The 22,137-nt window shown below is 33.4% G+C and overlaps 3 protein-coding genes across 4 annotated transcripts; 1 reads left to right on the top strand and 2 right to left on the bottom strand.

Moving 5' to 3' along the window:
• Nucleotides 1-782: 782 nt before the first annotated feature.
• LOC110637100 (UDP-glycosyltransferase 84B2) lies at nt 783-2,591 on the top strand. The gene has a single exon (XM_021787045.2). It carries the CDS (start codon nt 857-859, stop codon nt 2,294-2,296), a length of 1,440 nt encoding a protein of 479 aa, XP_021642737.1. The 5' UTR covers nt 783-856; the 3' UTR covers nt 2,297-2,591.
• Nucleotides 2,592-12,426: 9,835 nt separating this feature from the next.
• Nucleotides 12,427-17,480, bottom strand: LOC110637098 (probable receptor-like protein kinase At5g24010). 2 transcript variants are annotated; one of them, XM_021787042.2, is made up of 2 exons: nt 14,789-17,480; nt 12,427-13,099 (listed from the first exon to the last, which is right to left on the bottom strand). In XM_021787042.2, exon 1 carries the CDS (start codon nt 17,330-17,332, stop codon nt 14,807-14,809), a length of 2,526 nt encoding a protein of 841 aa, XP_021642734.2. In that variant the 5' UTR covers nt 17,333-17,480; the 3' UTR covers nt 12,427-13,099; nt 14,789-14,806. The 2 variants fall into 2 exon arrangements, with proteins under 2 accessions (XP_021642734.2, XP_021642735.2); XM_021787043.2 differs by having other exon boundaries at nt 12,427-13,072.
• A 494-nt stretch (nt 17,481-17,974) lies between these two features.
• LOC110637106 (receptor-like protein kinase THESEUS 1) lies at nt 17,975-20,864 on the bottom strand. The gene is made up of 2 exons (XM_021787048.2): nt 20,464-20,864; nt 17,975-20,172 (listed from the first exon to the last, which is right to left on the bottom strand). Exons 1-2 carry the CDS (start codon nt 20,750-20,752, stop codon nt 18,311-18,313), a joined length of 2,151 nt encoding a protein of 716 aa, XP_021642740.2. The 5' UTR covers nt 20,753-20,864; the 3' UTR covers nt 17,975-18,310.
• Between the last annotated feature and the right edge of the window lie 1,273 nt (nt 20,865-22,137).

Raw genomic sequence — 22,137 nt, 5'->3', positions numbered from 1 at the left:
TGAAAAAAAAAAACGCTATTTCAACTAGCGTCCGGGGATTAATAGTATTTTTTACCAAAGTGCTAATAATAATAGCGTTTTTTTTATCGTACATACGTCTAAATTCTATATAATAGTTTTGACACCAAAATGTCATTTATAATGATGTCTTCCTTATCCACCATACAATATTTAACTTAAATTTATTTAATATTATAAATATAATTAATGTGTAAAATATGTTTTTGTTTCAGATAAAAAATAATAATGTATATAGTATTTGAACCATGCTATTGGGAATTTTCTTGATTTATTTTTTTATTTTCAAGAAAATTCTCAATAGCATGGTTCAAATACTATATACATTATTATTTTTTATCTAAAACAAAAACATATTTTACACATTAATTATATTTATAATATTAAATAAATTTAAGTTAAATATTATATGGTGGCCAAGGAGGATGCCATTATGAATGACATTTTGGTGCCAAAACTATTATATGGAATTGGATGTGTATACGATGCAAAAACGTTACTATTATTAACATTTTGATGAAAAATATTATTAATTTTCGGACACTAGTTAAGATCGCATTTTGTTTTTAAGAGGTTACTTAAAATGGCCTATCTGTGTATCTAGTATTTTTTTTTTCTCCGTTTTTGATTAGATTAGCGTCTTCTACAAGCTGACAATAATTCACTCTCTTTTCCGTAATTTGCCTGAACGCCACCCTATTATGGTATTTTTACTTGTACAGTACACCTGTACAGTAAAAATTCCCTATAAAGCTCACAAGGGAAACTGACTTCTGAGCAATTGCCTGAAGAAACTTTCTTACGGTCTCCTTGTTCTTCTAGCTTGAGGGAAAAAAAAATGGTGGTTCAACAAGAACAGTTTCTGCTGGTTACAGTATCCTTGCAGGGCCACTTGAACCCTATGCTTAGGCTTGCCAAACGCCTTGTTTCAAAAGGCATTAATGTCACCATTGCCACTAATGACCAAGTTGCAAGCCACCGGATGCTCAAGTCTACCAAAGACTCCACCAATAATTTGCCTGCTGCTGCCCTGAACACCACTCCTCAACCCGCTGGAATCAGTCTTGTGTTCTTCTCTGATGGCCTCAGTCCGGAATTTGAACGCAACAAGGATGTTGATTCGTTTATCAAGTCCCTGAGAACGACAGGAGCCAAAAACCTGTCAAATCTCATAGCCGATTTCATAGCGCAGGGCAAGAAATTTTCTTGCATTATCTGCAATCCTTTCATGCCATGGGTGCCTGATATTGCTGCTGAACATGGCATCCCTTGTGCTGTGCTTTGGATCCAAGCATGCACTGTCTTATCTGTTTACTATCATTACTTCAAGCATTCCAATTTGTTTCCTTCAATTGAGAACACGGATGAGTCCTTAGAGTTGCCTGGAGTGCCAGTTTTGCAGGTAAAAGATCTTCCCTCCTTCATTTTCCCATCAAGTCCCCCCATATTCTGTGAAACACTATTTCATTTTGTTCAAAACTTGGATAAGATAAAATGGGTTTTAGTGAATTCTTTTGCTGAAATAGAGGAGGAGACAGTGAAGTACATGGCTTGTCTCCATCCTATTTATCCCATTGGCCCATTGGTGTCTCCATTTCTGTTAGGAGAAGAAGAAAAGACTATTGGCAGTGTTGATATGTGGGATGCTGAAAGTTCTTGCGTCGAGTGGCTTGATCAGAAACCACCATCATCGGTCATTTACATTTCCTTTGGCAGCATAAGCGCGTTGTCTCAAAAACAAATGGATAACTTAGCCATGGGATTAAAGAATAGCAACAGACCATTTCTTTGGGTGATTAAGCCTCGAGAGAAAAATTCTGAGGAGAAAGGAGGTGAATTGCCTGCTACGTTCTTGGAGGAGACCAAGGGAAGGGGCATGGTAGTGACATGGTGCTCACAAGAGAAGGTATTAATGCACCAAGCCGTGGCATGCTTCATTACACATTGTGGGTGGAACTCGGCGCTGGAGACGGTGGTAGCAGGGGTGCCTGTCATTGCTTATCCGGGGTGGACAGATCAGCCAACAGTTGCTAAGTTTTTGGTTGATGTTTTAAAGATAGGTTCCAGGATAAAAGTTGAAGATGAGGTTGCAAGCGCAGGAGAGGTAGAAAGGTGCATTGTTGAGGTCACTGATGGACCAAAAGCGGAAGAGATGAAGAAAAGGGCGTTGGAATTGAGTGAGGCAGCCAAGAAAGTGGCGGCGGATGGTGGATCTTCTGATCAGAACATTACTGGGTTTATCAGTGAGATAATTGGTGGTCATTCCTGCAAAGTGTGAAAGAGGTGGAAGAAAAGGAAAATTTTTAAAATGCTTAAGAAAGTTGCAGTAGTCCAAGTAGTGTTAGTAATTACTAATCAAATAAATTAATCTTTCCATATAGGTAAAAGTATTAGTAGTGCAAGTAATTACTAATCACAGAAATCTTTCCAAATCTGGAGGTCAAGCTTTCTCTTGATATGCTGTCACCTTCTGCCTTCTGAAAAAAGCTTGACCTATGTTACTTGCTCCTAATTATGAATGTGCGTATCTATTAATGTTGAAATAAAGAGAAAACCTCTCTCTTTGTTTAGCATCCTATTCTTTTTTTCTTAAAATATTTTGAGTTTTTTTTTTATCATTTTTCTTATTTTGATTGAACCAATTAAAATTTTTTAAGTCTAAAAATTTAATATTTATTTATTATTAATTATAACTTTAAAAATTTAAAATATTATTTGACTTAACTTATGATCCGGTCAAATCAATTTATAAACTTTACAAATAGATCAACCTATATAAGTTAAAAAAAAAAGGTCATGGGACTAGTTTTTTTATTTTGGTATTTATAAGTTATGTGCTTATAAGCTAATTTGATCAACTATTTAATTATATTATCTTTATTTAATTTTTAAAATTTTATCATAAATTTTATTTAATATTTTTTTTAGTCATTTTAATAATAGATGTACTTATAAGTTATTTTTATCAAAAATATTAATTATTTAATTATCAATCACTTATAAACTCTTCAACCAAATATGTAACTGTTTAAAATTTAAACGCTTATAAGTTCAAATTAGCTTAAACTGACTTTTATCAATTAAACCAAACACTCTCTACATCATCAAGAAAATTTATTGTGTAAAAGTTGATTGTATATAGCTATTGTTTCATATTATTATTTCAAATCATTATTAATTTAATTAAAAAAATTACTTTACATGTACATTATCATCTTGATTCTTTTTTATTAGTATTCTATTTAAAAAAAAATATAGTTATTTTTTAAATTTCTTATATTATAATTGTATCAAATAAAGTATTCTTTAAATTTTAAAATTATTTTTTATTAAAATATTTATTAATTAAATTTCAATAATTATCCACAAGAAGTGCAAGAGTTCAACTAAGCATATAAATAAATTTAAAACTATAAATCTAATATTTAATTATGATTGACCAAATGATTATCAATTTAATTGTAATAATTGATTCTATTATCATAATTTATTTATTTTTTTTATTTTAATTGTGACAATTGACTCAATTGTAGCAACTAAATAAAAGATTCTCATTCATTCCATTAAGAATTCGAAATTGCAATAGAAACAATAGTTCATGACATTGATAAGTAGACCTGTTTTGTTGGGCCAGTGGCTCACTAAACCACTTGGTCCTCTGGGCTATTTTTGCCTGCAACACTGATTTCTCTTTCTCATTTGGGCCCAAAGTAAATAATCAAATCTATTTTATGTTTGACAATAGCCTTGTTTTTATTGGATTTGATTACAATGTCTATACAAATGAAAATCTCTAATTATAACTTGCAATATTCAAAATATATATTGAGTTAATTTCTCAAAAAAAAAATATATATTGTTATTATTTTTGGGAACTCAAAAATATAAAACATCTCATATTATATTATTTTTTTTTACAAAAAATTATTACGCATAACTAATTAATGATTACTGTAGATCACACTAATACGCATATAAAATTACATCATTTTAATAAAATTATTAGCAAAAAAAATTGAAATCTGTCCCACTTGTGACTCATACTTAAATCAATCAGATCATTCGATTTTGAATGAATTTTTAATTTCAGAATTTTAAAAGTAATTGAAATCATTAATGAATTAATTTTCAATTTTTTTTGAGCTGGCCTGGTCAATTTGAATTTTACAACTATGGATAAGGCTGATAATAATAATAATAATAATAATAATAATAATAATTATTATTATTATTATTATTATTATTATTATTATTTTTGGGTGGGTGGATGGGTTTCTGTTTGGTATTAATTGTTCCTGTTCTAGTTCTGCTTAATTAGGTTCAATCACAAGCGACTCATGATGCATTGGCCAGACAGCTTATAGAAGTCACTCTCGGCCACGGCTCAAATCCGAAATTAGAGCTTGGAGCAGGCAGATGCTCACGAGAAGTATCTTAAACATGACCTTAGACTAGGCAGGTGAATGCTTACAAACGACTGCAACCTGGAAGCCCATCTATAGGCTGTAGCCAGTTGCTTGTTTTTCTAACCATCACATCCATGTGCATCTCATGCCCAAGATTTTTTTCTACCTAAACATGAACATCTCTTAAAGATACCCATTTCTAGTAGCACTCATATATCCTATCACAACTATATCACATTAGGATAATTATTGTATTTTTTGCTTTGAAAATGCTTGCTTTTAATAAATAAACAAAGATCAGCCATATAATTCAAGTGAAGCCAGTCAATCTTTCTTAGAGTTTTATTATGAGATACTTTTGTGAATTAATATTTGGAGTAGATAATTTATTTTTAATAAGAATAAATTTTGTGAAAATAATAACATGCAATGATGACATAAATAGAACACATTTCTACTATTAGAAATTGCTTCTGGTAAAAATTGTGATGCATGATCCTAAGAGTTCAAAAGTAAAATATGCTCACAGTGTTTAATTTTAGGTATTGACTGCTGAATGATGATGGGTGACCTACTGAAAAGCTTTCAAGAGTTTTCATGTTGAGAGATCAAGAGTTGTGAGATTTATTGAAATCACCAAAAATGCTAAAGTAAAGACTAAGAATCCAGCAAATCAATAAGTCATGTGTCTCACACACCCTTTTTTATATATATTATGTATTTGTTGAGACACCGTTGTTTATTATTTTGCAAGAAATTCTTTCTAGCCCTCTTCCATTCACAAAATATGGATCTTTTGCTGCTCTTTCTTGCAATTCCTTTTTATTCAAGAAAATTAAGATTCCTGTTTGTCTCCAAGGAAAAGGTTCATACCCATTGCTTAAATATTTATGATCTCTTGGCTTTAAGTATCTAGTTTGGGGCACCGTTGGCTTTGGGATGGTAACTAATGTGTGAAAAGAAAAGTGCAAAAGGTAAAAGGAATAATGCAAACAATTTGGAGCACAGATTGGTATGGAAGTGAAGAGAAGGTTTGATTGGCTGTGGATATGGTGTGGTTGATTGGGTCCTTGCAGTATCTCCAATGGCCACTGATTCTTTCTTTTTCTTTTTTTTTTTTTTTAATTTTCTTTTATGACATTTCTTTTGACCATTAGACTGGTATCAAGAATAAAAATATGTAACACCCCTAATTTTTAAATTAATTATTTTATGGGTAAATATTTATATTTTATTTTATTTAAATTTTGAAAAATTATTTTTTTCGAATTTTAGAAATCGGGTTCGATTTTAAGAATATGTGAAACTTTGATGATTTTTAAAAATTAATTTAAAGACCATGTGATAAAACTAAAAATATATTTAGACTCTAAAAATTTTTTTGAATTTTTTAAAATTTTTTCAAAATTTTTGGGTCTCGTTTTCGGTTCCAGAGCAGAGTAAAAAATTTAATTTCAGATATCTTAAATCGAACCGATTGAATTCAATCGAACCGAACCGAATCGAATCGATCGAATCGAACTGGTCTCTTCCTTCTTTTCTTCTTCTTCCTTCTCTCTCCCCGACGTCCTCACTTCTCCCTCTTTTTTCCCTCTCCTCCCTCTCCCTTCGTGCCGACCACCGCCTTCCCACCCCTCCCCGCGTCACCGGCAACCTTCCTCGCCTCTCCCCTGCCACCGGCTGGCCTCCAGGCCGCCAGAAAATCATGCCAAAAGCTCCCATTTGAGCACGCGCCTCTTCAATTTCCCAGGCCGATTCTGGCCGATTCGGTCACTGATTGGATCGGGTCTTAGCTCAAAACTCATCTACACCTCGAGAGCTTTCTATAGACACTAAGAACACAAAAATTCATTAAGCGGTTTGTCTAATTTTTGCTTGAAAGATTTTAGCATATTTCGACTTTTGAGCTAGATTTCTCGCAAACCGTGAACTCCACGAAAAATTCGAGAGTACCGAAGTGCTCTCCTCGATGAGAGTTTCGCGGCAATACCCATTTCAAAATTTTTCGACACCATTTTTTATTGGTCTCACGAAATTTCGCAGTATTTTTTCAAATATTAAATGAGCTAAATAAATTCCATAAAATTATGTACCAACTCTCGTGTTGTGGGCTTTTCGTGGGTATGCTTGTTTCGTGAAATTCAACAGTTGCTCGGTTCTGCAATTTCGGGCCGAACAGACAGGCTACCGAAAAAGTTTCAGAATCGAGTCGAGGTTATAAGATACCCCACCATTTTCAGACATCTCGGACGCGTCCCAAGGGTCTAAATTGGCATAGGAAAACCCGAACCCTCATTTTTCTTAATTATCTAGTGCCTGATTTCGATTAAAAATCTATAAAATATTCGTGGTAGGTTAGAAAATTATAATTTCTTTTGCATTAGCTTAATAATATTGCTAAGGACTGCGGGGAAAAGTTTTAGAATTTTTAGAGCTCATTTGGGCAATTTTTGCAAAAGAGTTAATTGTAGGGACTAAATTATAATTTTTTAAATTGTGGTTGTTAACTGTTTGGATGGGCCCATGAGAGACCATGTGATGTGATTGAGTTGTGTATGTATGACTTATGGATATAGAAGTGTATTTTGAACATTTTTGCAGGTTGGGTAGGTTTTAGGTATAGGAGAGATTCTGCCAGATTTTCGACACGATTTAGGGTGTTTTTGGTCATTTCTAAACTTGTATTGAGCCAAATATATTAAATAATTGCAATGAAACTGTTAGGTGAGCCGGGACAGCCTTTCTCCTCCGCCCAGCTGCCGCAGTGGCCTCGGTTCAAGTCTGTGAGTAGAATATTGATTTTAATTGTAATTTCAATATTATTATATATTCGAGGCATGCCTATGCATCATCTATAAATATATTTATATAGTTAAATACTAGGCACTTTTATGTTGCATGTTTGGTTGATGAAATGCTTATGGATGTTGTTTATGGTAATTTGGAGCGGTGTGCGTGTGTTAGCGTGCATGTGGTGTGTGATATCGGTTATGGACAGGACGGGTAGACGCGGCTGGAGTTTAACTCGCTAGGACCCGATCCTTTATGGATATGTCAGGGTAGGCACGACTCGATATGATCTCGCTGGCCCCCGCATTTGACTTATTAAGCGAATGTCCAGCTTGAGAGACACTCGCTGGCAGAGGTTGGATTAAGAGAGCTATATAGGAGATCAGCTCCGATATATGTACAGTTTGAACATTATTAGGTGTGTGAGTGCTCCAAATTATCTTTTTTGCTGTTATGATATAATTTATATAAAAATTTTGATGTTGTTACATTCCACTCTTCAGGATGCATTAGACTGGCTCAGGTCCTAGTGCCGATCCGGCTCATAGGTTGGATAGTGACAAAATACTTCCATCCTCCATTTGCAAACAAATAACTATGCATCATTCACCAAACTACAAATTACTGTTGTTCATTTATCAAATTCTATTTTGTTGTTCTTCTGTGCAAATCAACTATATTTATTATTTTTTTAAACAAGTGTTGGAAAATCCAATTATTAAGTTAGAGTATGATGGTTATATTTGTGTAATTTAACATAGAATTAAATCATAACAAGAAAATCAGGATAAAATACTTTTAATTATGTGTTTTTTATTTTAAAAAATCATTACAAAATAAGTTAAAAATAAAGAAAACACAAAGCTATTGTAGCAATTAAACACAAAATATAAAATTGTCATATCATTATTAAAGAATACGTGTTTTTTTTTGTTTTAATTAATTGAAAAAATGTTATATATATATATATATATATATATATATATATATATATATATATATATATATATTTAAAAATTAAAAAGAAAAAGGAAATAACAGTGTTAACGAACGACTCCTTAGTGAATAAAACTAAATTAATGGAAGGCTTGGTTAATTAATATCTAATTATTACTTTTCCCATTTTTTAACAAATGTCACCAACAATCTCATGACTCTAATATAAAAATTCTGCAAGAAGTTGAATTAATACAGCCGCAAGGAACCATTACCACAAATTCATTTCAGTGGACTGTACTAATCTGCTAGATATGAAGTTTGTTGCGAAGCTATGGACATAGTTAATTTTCCAGAAAACTAACGGTTTAAAAATTATTGTCTTATTTCACAATTAATGTATAGAAGAGGAGGATGATTTGTAAAACAATATGCATTAATATCACGCTTATCTATTACATTCTGCACATTTGGAAGCATTACATACTGCAGCTCAAGTGAACTTGCCTTATATAGAGCAGGGAAAATCTGGGGAAAGAAATCTGGAGGTCAAGCTTTCTCTTGATATGCTGTCACCTTCTGCCTTCTGAAAAAAGCTTGACCTATGTTACTTGCTCCTAATTATGAATATGCATGTCTATTAAGGTTGAAATAAAGAGAAAACCTCTCTCATTGTTTAGCATCCTATTCTTTTATTTCTTAAAATATTTTGAGTTTTTTTTTTTCTATCATTTTTCTTATTTTGATTGAACCAATTAAAATTTTTTAAGTCTAAAAATTTAATATTTATTTATTATTAATTATAACTTTAAAAATTAAAAATAATATTTGACTTAAGTTTTGAGCCTGTCAAATCAGTTTATAAACTTTTCGACCTATTTATTTATAATAATTTTAAACTTATAAGTTAAAAAAATAAGTTAGAGAACTAGCTTTTTATTTTAGTGTTTATAAGCTAATTTGATCAAATATTTAATTATATTATCCTCATTTAATTTTTAAAATTTTATCATAAATCTTATATAATATCTTTTTTAGTCATTTAATAATAGATGTTCTTAAAAACTATTTTTTACCAAAAATATTAACTATTTAATTATTAATCACTTATAAACTCTTTAACCAAATACGTAACTGTTTAAAATTTTAAATACTTATAAGTTCAAATTAGCTTATAAGTATCAGGTGTTTATAAGCTAATTTTTATTAACTAAACCAAACACCCCCTGAATACATCATCAAGAAAAATTTATCGTATAAAAGTTGATTTTATATAGCTATTTAAAAAAAAAAAAAGGAGACGTACATAAAATCCAATCGTCACAAATTGTTTCATATTATTATTTCAAATTATTATTAATTTAATTAAAAAAATTACTTTACATTATCATCTTGATTATTTTTTATTAGTATTCTATTTTAAAAAAATAGTTATTTTTTAAATTTCTTATATTATAATTGTATCAAATAAAGTATTCTTTAAATTTTAAAATTTAATTAAATTTCAATAATTATCCACAAGAAGTGTAAGAGTTCAACTAAGCATATAAATAAATTTAAAACTATAAATCTAATATTTAATTATGATTGACCAAATGATTATCAATTTAATTGTAATAATTGATTCTATTATCATAATTTATTTAATTTTTTTTATTTTAATTGTGACAATTGATTCAATTGTGGCAACTAAATAAAAGATTCTCGCTCTTTCCATTGAGAATTCGAAATTGCAATAGAAATAATAATTAATGACATTGACAAGTAGACCTGTTTTGTTGGGCCAGTGGTTCACTAAACCTCTTGGTCCTCTGGGTCTATTTTTGCCTGCAACACTGATTTCTCTTTCTCTTTTGGGCCCAAAGTAAATAATCAAACCTATTTTAGCCTTGTTTTTTTTGGATTTGATTACAATGTCTATACAAATGAAAATCTCTAATTATAACTTGCAATATTCAAAATATATATTGAGTTACTTTGTCAAAAAATATATATTGTTATTATTTTTGGGAACTCAAAAATATAAAACATCTCATATTATATTATTTTTTTATCAAAAAATTATCACGCATCACTAATTAATGATTACTGTATGTCACACTAATATGCGTACAAACCGATATAATTTTAATAAAATTATTAATAAAAAAAATTGAAATCTGTCCCACTTATGTGACTCATAACTCATAATTAAATCAATCAAATCATTCAATTTTGAATGAATTTTTAATTTCAGGATTTTAAAAGTAATTGAAATCATTGATGAATTAATTTTCAATTTTTTTTTGAGCTGGCCTGGTCAATTTGAATTTTACAACTATGGATAAGGCTGATAATAATAATAATAATATTATTATTATTGGGTGGGTGGATGGGTTTCTGTTTGGTATTAATTGTTCCTGTTCTAGTTCTGCTTACTTAGGTTCAATCACAAGCGACTCATGATGCATTGACCAGAAAGATTATAGAAGTCACACTCGGCGCTCACGGTTCAAATCCGAAATCAGAGCTTGGAGCAGGCAGATGCTCACGAGAAGTATCTGAAACATGACCTTAGACTAGGCAGGTTAATGCTTACAAACGACTGCAACCTGGAAGCCCATCTATAGGCTGTAGCCAGCTACTTGTTCTTGTAACCATCACATCCATGTGCATCTCATGCCCAAGATTTTTTTCTACCTAAACATGAACATCTCTTAAAGATACCCATTTCTAGTAGCACCCATATATCCTATCACAACTATATCACATTAGGATGATTATTGTATATTTTGCATTGAAAATGCTTGCTTTTAATAAATAAACAAAGATCAGCCATATAATTCAAGTGAAGCCAGTCAATCTTCCTTAGAGTTTTATTATGAGATACTTTTGTGAATCAATATTTGGAGTAGATAATTTATTTTTAATAAGAATAAATTTTGTGAAAATAATAACATGCAATGATGACATAAATAGAATACGTTTCTACCATTAGAAATTACTTCTAGTAAAAATAGTGATGCATGATCCTAATAGCTCCAAAGTAAAATATGCTCACAGTGTTTAGTTTTAGGTATTGACTACTGAACGATGATAGGTAACCTAGTAAAAAGTTGTCAAGAGTTTTCATGTTGAGAGATCAAGAGTGGTGAGATTTATTGAAATCACTAAAAATGCCAGAGTAAACACCAAGAATCCAGCAAATCAACAAGCCGTGTGTCTCTCGCACCCTCTTTTATTTATATTCTATATTTGTTGAGACATTGTTGTTTATTATTTTGCAACGAATTCTTTCTGGCCCTCTCCCATTCACAAAAGATGTATCTTTTCCTACTCTTTCTTGCAATTCCATTTTATTCAAGAAAATTAAGATTCCTGTTTGTCTCCATAGAAAAGGTTCATACCCATTGCTTAAATATTTATGATCTCTTGGCTTTAAGTATCTAGTTTGGGGCACCGATGGTTTTGGGATGGCAACTAATGTGTGAAAAGAAAAGTGCAAAAGGTAAAAGGAATAATGCAAACAATTTGGAGCACAGATTGGTATGAAAGTAAAGAGAAGGTTTGATTGGCTGTGGATGTGGTGTGGCTGATTGTGTCCTTGCAGTATCTCCAATGGCCACTGATTTTTTTTTTTTTAATTTTCTTTTATGGCATTTCTTGTGACCATTAGATTGGTATCAAGAATAAAAATGCTTCCACCCTCCATTTGCAAACAAATAACTATGCATCATCTTGTTCATTTATCAAATTTTATTCTGTTTTTCTGTGCAACTCAACTATATTTATTATTTTTTTAAACAAGTGTTGGAAAATTCAATTATTAAGTTAGAGTATGATGGTTACATTTTTCTAATTTAGGTCTCGTTAATTGGAGTAACTCAACTAAATAATTTCAAATTTTTAGAAAGTATTAAAATTTAATTTGTTTGATTAGTTATTACCTTTACTTTTCAGAAAATTGAGGCTCTTAATTTCTCTATATTATAAAAAGAATTCAATTTTTAGCAAGAAAGAGAATACTATTTTTTAATATGTATTGAATAATTAGGCCAGTAGGCCATGTCAACCAAATAAGGAAATAGAAAAAACAATTAAAAAAAATACTCATTCTCTATAGCAACCAATGAAAATGTGCAAGCGAATGGAAACGTGCAGGCGAATGGGAACTTTACAGATTTATGAGAAAGCAACATCAGTCTCAGGTTGAAGCTCCTGTAACAGGGTTTCCAAAATGGGCAAGCAAGCCGCTTGTACAATCAAATAAATGGACAAACAAAACTAGAAAAGCCAAATGCGAAACTGAAACATTGCTGTGAAGCCACCTCGTAACAAATAGAAAGACAGAAAGAAAAGAAATGAAAAAAAATCGAGTCAAATGTTCCTTTTGAAAGGTCCCACTTTTCAAAAGCCCTTCTCCGTCCTTGGCCATTCAAACTATGCATCAAGGCCGGTGCCTTATGAATTGGAGATTCCAAATCAATTCTTTCCGCTCCATTCTTTGCGCTTGCTAAAAGAAAAGCAAAAAAAAAAAAAAAAAAAGAAAAAAAACACCTCCATTCTTTTTGCTACAAAAGAATATTTGAAGAGTAGTTAACACCATATGGAGCCAAGCAGAGACATCCTACCAACACCAACAATGAGTCGCTGCTCTTTAACTCTCGTGGTGGTTGTGCTGATGCTTCTATTTTCAAAGCCAACTCTTGCTAATGGCAGACCACTTTCATCATCACCATCAGCAAGCCAGGAAAATACTGACCATCAGGAAGCTATTCCTGCTGGGCATGGTTCTGTATCTGCAGATGCAACTTCTGTTTCCAAGTCTGCAAAGGATGCGAGTGATGATCATCAAGTTTCAGCATCGGCTGGAGTGTTCCCCATGGCTTCTGGACCAAGCAGGAAAGGCTCTGGCCACTGAGCATCCATGCATCTCTCTCAGCCTGTGTTTCACCGGTTTGTTGTTGATTCTGAAATGTTTTACACATATAACTAATTTGTGCATCTAGCAGCTACACAGAAATTTAGGCCAAGTGCATGTTTCAGAGAAATTCTTTGATTTTGTTAGATGGTGCACATACCAGCTGTGGATGTTGTTCAACGAAAATATAAATACATATATGCAGAACTATATATGTTCCAGGAAATCATCAAAGCAAATAGAAGAAACTCCTGTTTCATTGGTGAAGAAAAATCATCTAATACCAGCTGTGGATGTTGTTCAACGAAAATATAAATACATATATGCAGAACTATATATGTTCCAGGAAATCATCAAAGCAAATAGAAGAAACTCCTGTTTCATTGGTGAAGAAAAAATTTCAGAATGTATGTTTAGCTACATCTAAGCTGGCAGCAGTACATATTTATCTTGTAACTTCACATTTCCTTATAAATATATTCATAGATGCATAACTAGCAAGACCACTTTGATTGCCCAATTCCTTCTAATTTCCAATATTTTGGAGTCCATTTTCTACCAAGCAGTTTCCATGTTAATTATTGGGAATTGATGGATAAGGCTATTCTGAAGTAGCGCCATGGTTCTAAATTTTAATCTCAACCAATAGCAAATTCTGTGTCACCCAGTGCTATAAAAAAACACAGCAAAATAACTAATGGGAAAAGCTAAAAATGTGGGCAGAGTAGAAAAGGCTGAAGCTAATCGAAAGTTGAGACTAGGCTTCTGCAAAACAAGCCCAGATTAATCTTACATCACTAGGCTTTATTCATACTTGCCAGCAAGTCAGATATGCCGTGTGCCATTCTTTTCCCCTCATTTTGGCAATTAAAGAAACTTTTGAACATATAACACATAATCACACTTTAACCACTAAGCTAAGCTTTCAGTTGTTAAAAAAGAATGTATAGTCATAAGCAATAAAAATCAGTAGCCGTTCCTTTATGCACTTCACTTCGTCCAGTAGATATTGGACTTGGTCTCTGCCATTTGACTTGATGGTGATATTTTTCTTCGCATAACTTAAAAAGGGGAAAAGATGCTTGGAGTTAAGTCAGGCTACAGGTGGCAAGGTACATGAGTAGCCTATCAATGATGGAAAAGAATGAAAGAAAGTTATTTTCTTCCCCTTTTTATTGCGCAAAATATACTCCCAGAGCAATTGGTGAAAGAAGTGTACTTGCTAAGGCTATCTAGAGACTGAAGTGCATTGCTTTTGAAAGAGTTCGCAGGATACTAAGGCCCTTATTTTTGACTGAAAATGAAATGCCAGTGGGTGGAATTCATATTCTCTCAAAAGACGACTCAATAATAGGCATTTTTCTATCTTGAATATGTTCTTTATTCCTTTTTATAGCAATCCATTTTTGATCATGAAAGAAAGTTGACATTTTCAGGAGATGTGAGGTGAGACAGTGACTCCTAAGCAGAGACATTGTCTTCATATGCATTTAGAGCATTGTCTGAAGGCATGCAAAGTGAGCATATTTTGCCAGTAAGAAAGAAGCTCAGAAATTAAAACTTATTGCTTATGTTACAATTCTGCTATTACAAACACCACTCTACAATTTAAGAGCAGTGTTTATCCAACCCAAGATAGGTGTTAAAAGAAAATTTAGAAGACCAAAAGAAAAAGACAGATAAAAGGAAAATTTTACATATTGTGGAGAAGATAAATAAGCTTTTTACGTATATTTACCTCTACGATCTATATCTATTATCTGGCATCATCAATTCTCAATTGGGAGAAAACTTCACTTGCCCATATGTTTGCACTGTCCTCCCTCAAGATGGGCATATCATCTTTTTCCGCTGACATGCTGAAAGATGCAAAACGTTGAATATTAGGCAAAGCTAACATGGCTGAAGCATCTGTTGCACTGTCCTCATGGGGCTCTCTCTCTATCCCTGTTTGTTGCAGTTGCAATGCATACTCCAAGTACCACTGCACATCTCCCATAGGAGGCCTATCAGCACTACATTCTTGCAGACATTTCTCTGCTATCTCAGCAAATTTTCTTAGGGAGCTGAGATTGATCTGACTCTTTATTGAAGGATCCACAATCTGTTCAAGTGTCCCTTTGTTCTTGCAAATTATACCCCACTCAGCTAGATTTACTTGTTCCCTTGGAAGCAAGGTATTGATAGCTGGTCTTGCACAAAGAACCTCAAGAAGCACTACACCAAATGAGTAGACATCAGATTTTTCTGTTAATTGTTGGGTCCTGAAATAATCAGGATCAAGATAACCAAAAGTGCCCTTAACACCTGTGCTGACATGGGTTTGATCAGGAGGACCTAATCTTGAAAGCCCAAAATCAGCAACTTTAGCAACAAGCTCTTCATCAAGCAAGATGTTAGTGGACTTAACGTCACGGTGAATAAATCCTCCAGCGGCACCCCTATGGAGATAGTGAAGGCCCTTTGCTGCACCAATGCAAATTTCAAGCCTTTGCGTCCAGGATAAGGAAGGCAGAGCTAAGTTATACAGGTGATCCCTCAGTGCACCCTTTTCCATGAATTCATAAACCAATATCATTTCTGACATTTCATCACAATACCCAATCAGGGAAACAAGATGGCGGTGACGAATCTTGGATAACACCATAATTTCTGTTTGGAATTCTGAAAGGCCTTGGCCTGATCCTGGCTCACTTCGCTTCACAGCAACTTTCATTCCATTCCTTAGAGTTCCTCTAAAGACAAGCCCAAATCCACCCTTACCAACTATCATTTTTACATCAAAGTTGTTGGTCGCGAACTGAATTTCAGCAAAAGATATCTTTAATCCTAGGTTTAAGTCAGGTACACGGGAGCCTATTACGCTTCCCTCGGGCATCCTATTTTGAGAACTTCCCCCTCTACGTACAGGCCTTGGGGACCACTCCCAATTTTCGACTGTTTTTGGTTTCCTGCATCTCAAGCACAGGCATATAACAACTGCCAAAATGCAGCTGAGACCTATACCTCCAATAACTGAACCAACAACAATAAAGATAGGAGTCTTGTTCGGCTCATGTTTTCTTGACACTGAACCCGATTCTCCCACAATCTGCAAAATTTCCAGACCATTCAAAAAGGCAGTTTTTTCATCAGAATCAGCCCGAGGGCCTATGCTAAAATTCACAAGTCCAGAATCATCAGAATCCACAACAAAATCAATATAAAAAGGCGCTGCCAATTGGCCAGTTTTGTCATAGGGATCAATTAAAATGCTGTAGTTGCTGAAGATAAAGAGATTAAAGCGTAAAACACCAAGAGATTGACTAATTATATCGCAGAAGTGAACCCGAACAAAGTGCCTTGCATTCTTACTGACATTGAATGACCAGGATACATTGAAGGTATTTGAAGTTCTATTTCCATCTATATTCATCTCCTTGGCGGTCTGGTAGACAAGATCCGGAGCTATATATTCGTTGATTCCTTCCAGATAATTAGGCCTATCTGGATGAAAAGTGCTGTTCTTGGCAGTGACTGGATTATAAAGGTAACTATCATCTGGAACCCAATACCTCCATAGAGTGTCATTATCCGGCGTGAGGTTACTCCCACCAACATTGATCCTGTGAATTGTTTGTAATGCCTCAGAGCGTATACCCTCATAACTATTGTTGCTACTCCTTCCTGCACGACTGATGTGTGGAGCATCATTAGGAATGAAATCCTCCGGGGCAAGGAACACTTCTAATGCATTAACAAATGCAAAAGATGATGATCCTTGAGGCATGAAATTTAGGCTGAATTTGCCTATACTGATGCTAAGAAAGAATTCCTCTATTAAGGGAATGCTGCTACTGGTTTGCAGAGTAAAATTCTTTAACAAAGAAAACCCAGAAGCCGAAACATCGAAATGAGCTGCGGAGAGATTATCTGGGGATGAGAAAGCAAAGAAGTGTAGGCGTAGCAGATAAGTACCAGAGGTACTGATTTCGAACTCATAAAATGAATTTTCCCTGAAAAGTCTAGCTGTTTGATACAGAGATGGTGTTTTTGTTGATCTGTTGCTATCTTTAACAGTGCTGCTCTGCCCTTTGAAGGTGAAGGAAAGAGAAATTCCAGAAGATGAGTCACCGGTGAAAGTCCGGCCGGCGGAGGATATATTGGTGTCTGAACCACAGCTGATGAAATACTCTTCGGGGCGAGTGTAAGCTGAAGAGGGAAGTTGAAGCGATAAGAAGTGGAGGAGAAAAAGAAGAGACGAAAAAGAATATGGGATTTCACGGAAGTGTCTTTTCTCCATGAACAACGGTGAGAATTACTTGCCTTGTGATTTACTCTGAAGAGTGATTGATTAAAGCCAATGGAGTTGGGAGTTGAGAGGAGCGACTGGTATTTGCGTAAGAAAGAAGACTTGGATAGTTATCGCGGACTTGAATTGTCAAAATATCAACCATACAAATTGCAAAACTATTCATTATAGCAATATATTGATATTGTTTTTAAAAACCAATAATTTAATAATATATGATTATACAATTAATTAATTTCAAGCCAAAATCTTATTCTTCTTCTTCTTATTATTAATTTCAAAAGAGTATAAATTATACTTTATTTTAAAATAAATAATTGAAATTTCTTAAGAGTCAAAATTAAATTTTTTTAAAGAATATTAATATAAAATTATAACATACGTTAGCATTTAATCTTTAATAGAGAAATTTTAATTATTTAATTAATGAATCTAAATGATAATAGATTAACCATTTACATCATGCTGTATATTATTTTTATAAAAAAAAATTAAATTATCAAAATTACTCAAATTATATACATGAATTTAGTCTACTTATATATAAGGGATTATTCTAATTAATTTTCTTTTTTATTCAAGAGGACGAAATAAATTCTAAAATAAATAAATAAATAAATCAGAGCCCCTAGCTATGAAACACCAAGTCATTTAACAAGCGTTGCTGAACGTCTTGAGGAGGCTGAGGAAGGACACGAGTCCCTCTAGCTATATTATTTAGAAATTTTATTATATTTAGGAATTAATGACATAATCTCGTCTACAGACTTTAAGGATTACATTCAAGCCATAAGAAATTAAGGTTGACTCATCAGAGATTCAAAAGAAGAGGGAGAGAGAGAGAGAGAGAGGAAGAAGAAGAAGAAGAAGAAGTAGAAGAAAGATGTGGAGAAACATGCATGATTCATCCTGAATCTGACCAGTCGAGATTATCTGCCAGCATCAATTTTCAGTTGGGAGAACACCCCACTAGCCATTAACTCTACTATCATCACCTCCTGCAAATGAATCGTCTTCTTCAGCTGGTACTCTATGAGATGGAAGGTGATCTACAATTTGAAATGCCAGTTCCATAGGTGCACTGTTCATGCTGTCATCATCTATATCTGTGTGCTTTGAAGTTTGCTGAAGCCGCAATGCAAATTCCAAGTCCCACAACACATCATGCATCATAGGCCTCTTCACGCTATTAGGCCTCAAACATTTCTCAGCAGTTTCACCAAATTTTCGCAATGAACTAGAGTTGATGGTACCTACCAGAGCAGGATCAATAATTTTTTCAAGCTGCCCTTTCTTTTGCCAAAGCATCCCCCATTCTGCTAAGTTCACCTCCTCCCTCCGATCGGTGGTCATAATAGCTGGTCTGGCACAAAGCACCTCAAGAAGTACCACTCCGAAAGAGTAAACATCTGATTTTTCTGTCAATTGTAGGCACATAAAATATTCAGGATCCAGATAACCAAAGCTGCCTTTTACACCTGTGTTCTCGTCTGGATCCAGAGGACCTGACTTAGAAAGACCAAAATCAGCAACTTTAGCTATATAATCTTCATTAAGCAGGATGTTTGTTGACTTAACATCACGGTGAATGATTCTCGTTGCTAAGCTAGTGTGCAGATAATGAAGTCCCTTTGCAGAATCAATGCAAATTTTAAGTCTTTGCTCCCATGACAGTTCAGATCGTGAAGTTGACTTTTCAGAATCCGCATCTGATATGTAAAGATGATCTCTCAGAGTACCCTTTTCCATAAATTCGTAAACCAATATCATTTCAGACCTCTCATCACAATATCCAATCAAGGAAACAAGATGACGGTGGCGAATTTGGGATAAGACCATAATCTCAGTTTGGAATTCCAAAATACCCTGCCCATGACCTGGTTCACTTCTTTTCACTGCCACTTGTACACCTTCACGGAGTATTCCTTTGTAGACTTTCCCAAACCCACCCTCTCCAATCATCAATTTTGAATTGAAGTTCTTCGTTGCGCGCTGTATTTCAACATATGGTATCTTCAATGCCAGTTTCAAGTCAGGAGCAATGGACACATTGGCAGTTCTTTCAGACGACCAATTATAAGAACTTCCTCCATAAAGAGGCATAGAAAATGGCCTACCTGAAGTCCTATAAGATTTTGTTCTTCTGGATTTCAGGATCACCAGTAAACCTATTATTAAGACCACAACAAATAGCAAAGTACTTACTGAACCAACCATAATAGGCTGAGTTTTCTTCTTGGGTTTCTGTGATTTTTTCAGCATTTTCATAATCTCCAGTCCATTCAAAATGGCATTTTTAGTTGCAAAATCATTGAGTTCAGAATCATTGAGTCGATGCACACTTACATTTATGAATCCAGAATTATCTGACTCAACAACAAAATCAAAGTAAAACGGTGATGCCAGAAGTCTAGTTATGTCATAAGAACTGATATTCGCACTGAAGTTGCTATAAATATGAAAATAGAACTTGAGAGCATCATGTTGTGTACTAATAATGTCACAAAAGTGTACCCGAACAAGGTAATGAGAATTCTTGCTGACATTGAAACCCCAAGTTATATTGGAAAAATTTGTCTGCTTCAATTCTTTAGCAGTCCTATATACAAGATCAGGAGCAACATACTCAGTATTCTGCGGACCCTTAGGCAGTTGCCCAGAAAAGAATGAACTGTTCTTTGCAGTTTCAGGGTAAGTCAAGAAATCATCGTCAGGTATCCAATTTCTCCACAGCCTATCGTTATCTGCTGTGAGGTTGGAACCTCCAACATTGATCCTGTAGGTAGTATGCAAGCCATGACACAACAACCCACTGAAATTGCCTTTCCTTCCTGCAGCAGTGATTTGAGTTGTATCATCAGGAATGAAGCTTTCTGGGGTAAGAAAGACTTCTATAGCATTTACGAAGGCGAAAGAAGATTTATGGGATGGTCTGAAGTCAATAACAAATTTCCCCCTGCCTAAGGTGAGCAAGAATTCCTCAATCATAGGCGAATTACTTAGAGAGACACTAAAATCTGATAGTAATAGAAACCCAGAAGCCTGGACACTGAATAGACCACTGGCCAGATTAGCATCTGGTGATGAGAAGGCAAAGAAATGGAGTCTTATTATGTATGTACCTGTCTCATAGATGTGCAAACGATATGAAGATGATTTGTTGAAAACTCTTGCAGTTTGATAAAGTGAAGTATTTTCTGATTGGCTGCTGCTCTTCACAGAACCATCAGGGTAAGAGAGGTCGCCAACAAAAGTTCGCTGCCCAAGACTGGCGTTGGACTGTGATCCACAATTAATGAAGTACTTATCAGGAGGAGTGTAACCTGAGGAGGGAAGAATGAGAAAACAGAATTGAATGGTTAGGAAAGGAAATAGAATGAAAAGAATCTGGCAAGGCTGAAGCTTTTCCATGGAAATGGGTGGAAGGTGCTGTTTTTTTCAGGCAGAGTGAAAATAATGGGCATCTAGGAGGGGAAGAAGAAAAAGGTGGTGATCAACAATCATGCATATCCTTACAAAAGTAAAGTTGTTAAAGAAAGACTAAGACCTGATTTTGATGGTTGGACTGTATGTATACTCCTTGTACTTTTGGGTAGAAATGCTGGAGACGTACAACACTGTTCATGTATTCACAGTATTAAGTCATATTTGATGCATAATTAACATAGCAGTGGGATTATAATAATCTGTAAAAGCACATGCTAAAGGGAATGAAGTGTAGAACCTGGCCAAATGCTAGCAAAGTTCAAGTGGCCATGAGTTGGCGACCTCAACAGTGATTCCCTGAGAAAGGCTAGATAAACAAAATTGAAACAGAAGTAGAACAACTTGTAGTTACATTCTAATGCAAAACCCTGTCCAGAGCAAATTTAAGGTGGGGAACTTACTGTGATAATAGATTTGCTTTAATTTAATGCAATTGTATTTAGCCTTATTTCAAAGTATATACATAGATTTTACAGAAAATAAAGTATTTTTAGCAGGGTCACTTTCCATATAGAAAGTAAAAAAGAATCATCAAAGCAATTCAAAAGTTTTAGGGAACAATGGTCCCCATACACCACTACCAGGCTCCTTTCTCAGCTAGATTAGATTAGATCAAATGTTAATAAACTAATAGAATGAAAATAAAACATTACAAACATTGTCATTGCTTAGTCTTTATATTTCAGCTAATCCCATAAATCTAAACTAAATATTTATCTGTATTGACATATAAATTTGCAGCTAATAAGTATAGTTAGTAACAATAAATATAAATTTATCGATAATTCATACTAATTTGCTGCTAAAACATTTAGTGATAACTATAAATCACTAATAATTTTTAATAACAGGATTTTATGCATTTCTAATATTATTATAATTAAAATAAATTAAAATTTTATTATTTTAATAATAATAATTCTACTTTTATCAAAAATCTAGTACAATTCCTAATTTAAAAATTTATTAATTCTATAAGTATTATTAATTTATTAAAAATTATTTAATTTGTTATAATAAAATTAATAAAAACTTAAATACCTAACTGTTTTAAATATCTACAAACATATAGTATTCAATTTTAATTAATAAAAAAGTAATTATATTTACTTTAAAAATTAATAAATTAATTATATATGCAATTTTTTTAAATTTTTTTGCCTAACATTTTAATTTTGTTTATTATCACAAACGTTTAATAATATAAATCTTTTTAAGGATTTTGGTTCATAATAGATATAGTCATAAATACTACAACACATAATCGTACACAAATCTTAATAAGGAAATTTTTTTTTTGATAAATAAAA

This window comes from Hevea brasiliensis, chromosome 10 (assembly GCF_030052815.1).
Source record: "Hevea brasiliensis isolate MT/VB/25A 57/8 chromosome 10, ASM3005281v1, whole genome shotgun sequence".
NCBI classification, from domain to species: domain Eukaryota; kingdom Viridiplantae; phylum Streptophyta; class Magnoliopsida; order Malpighiales; family Euphorbiaceae; genus Hevea; species Hevea brasiliensis.
Note: the sequence above shows the minus strand (reverse complement) of the source record. Positions and strands in the feature narration are given on the sequence as shown.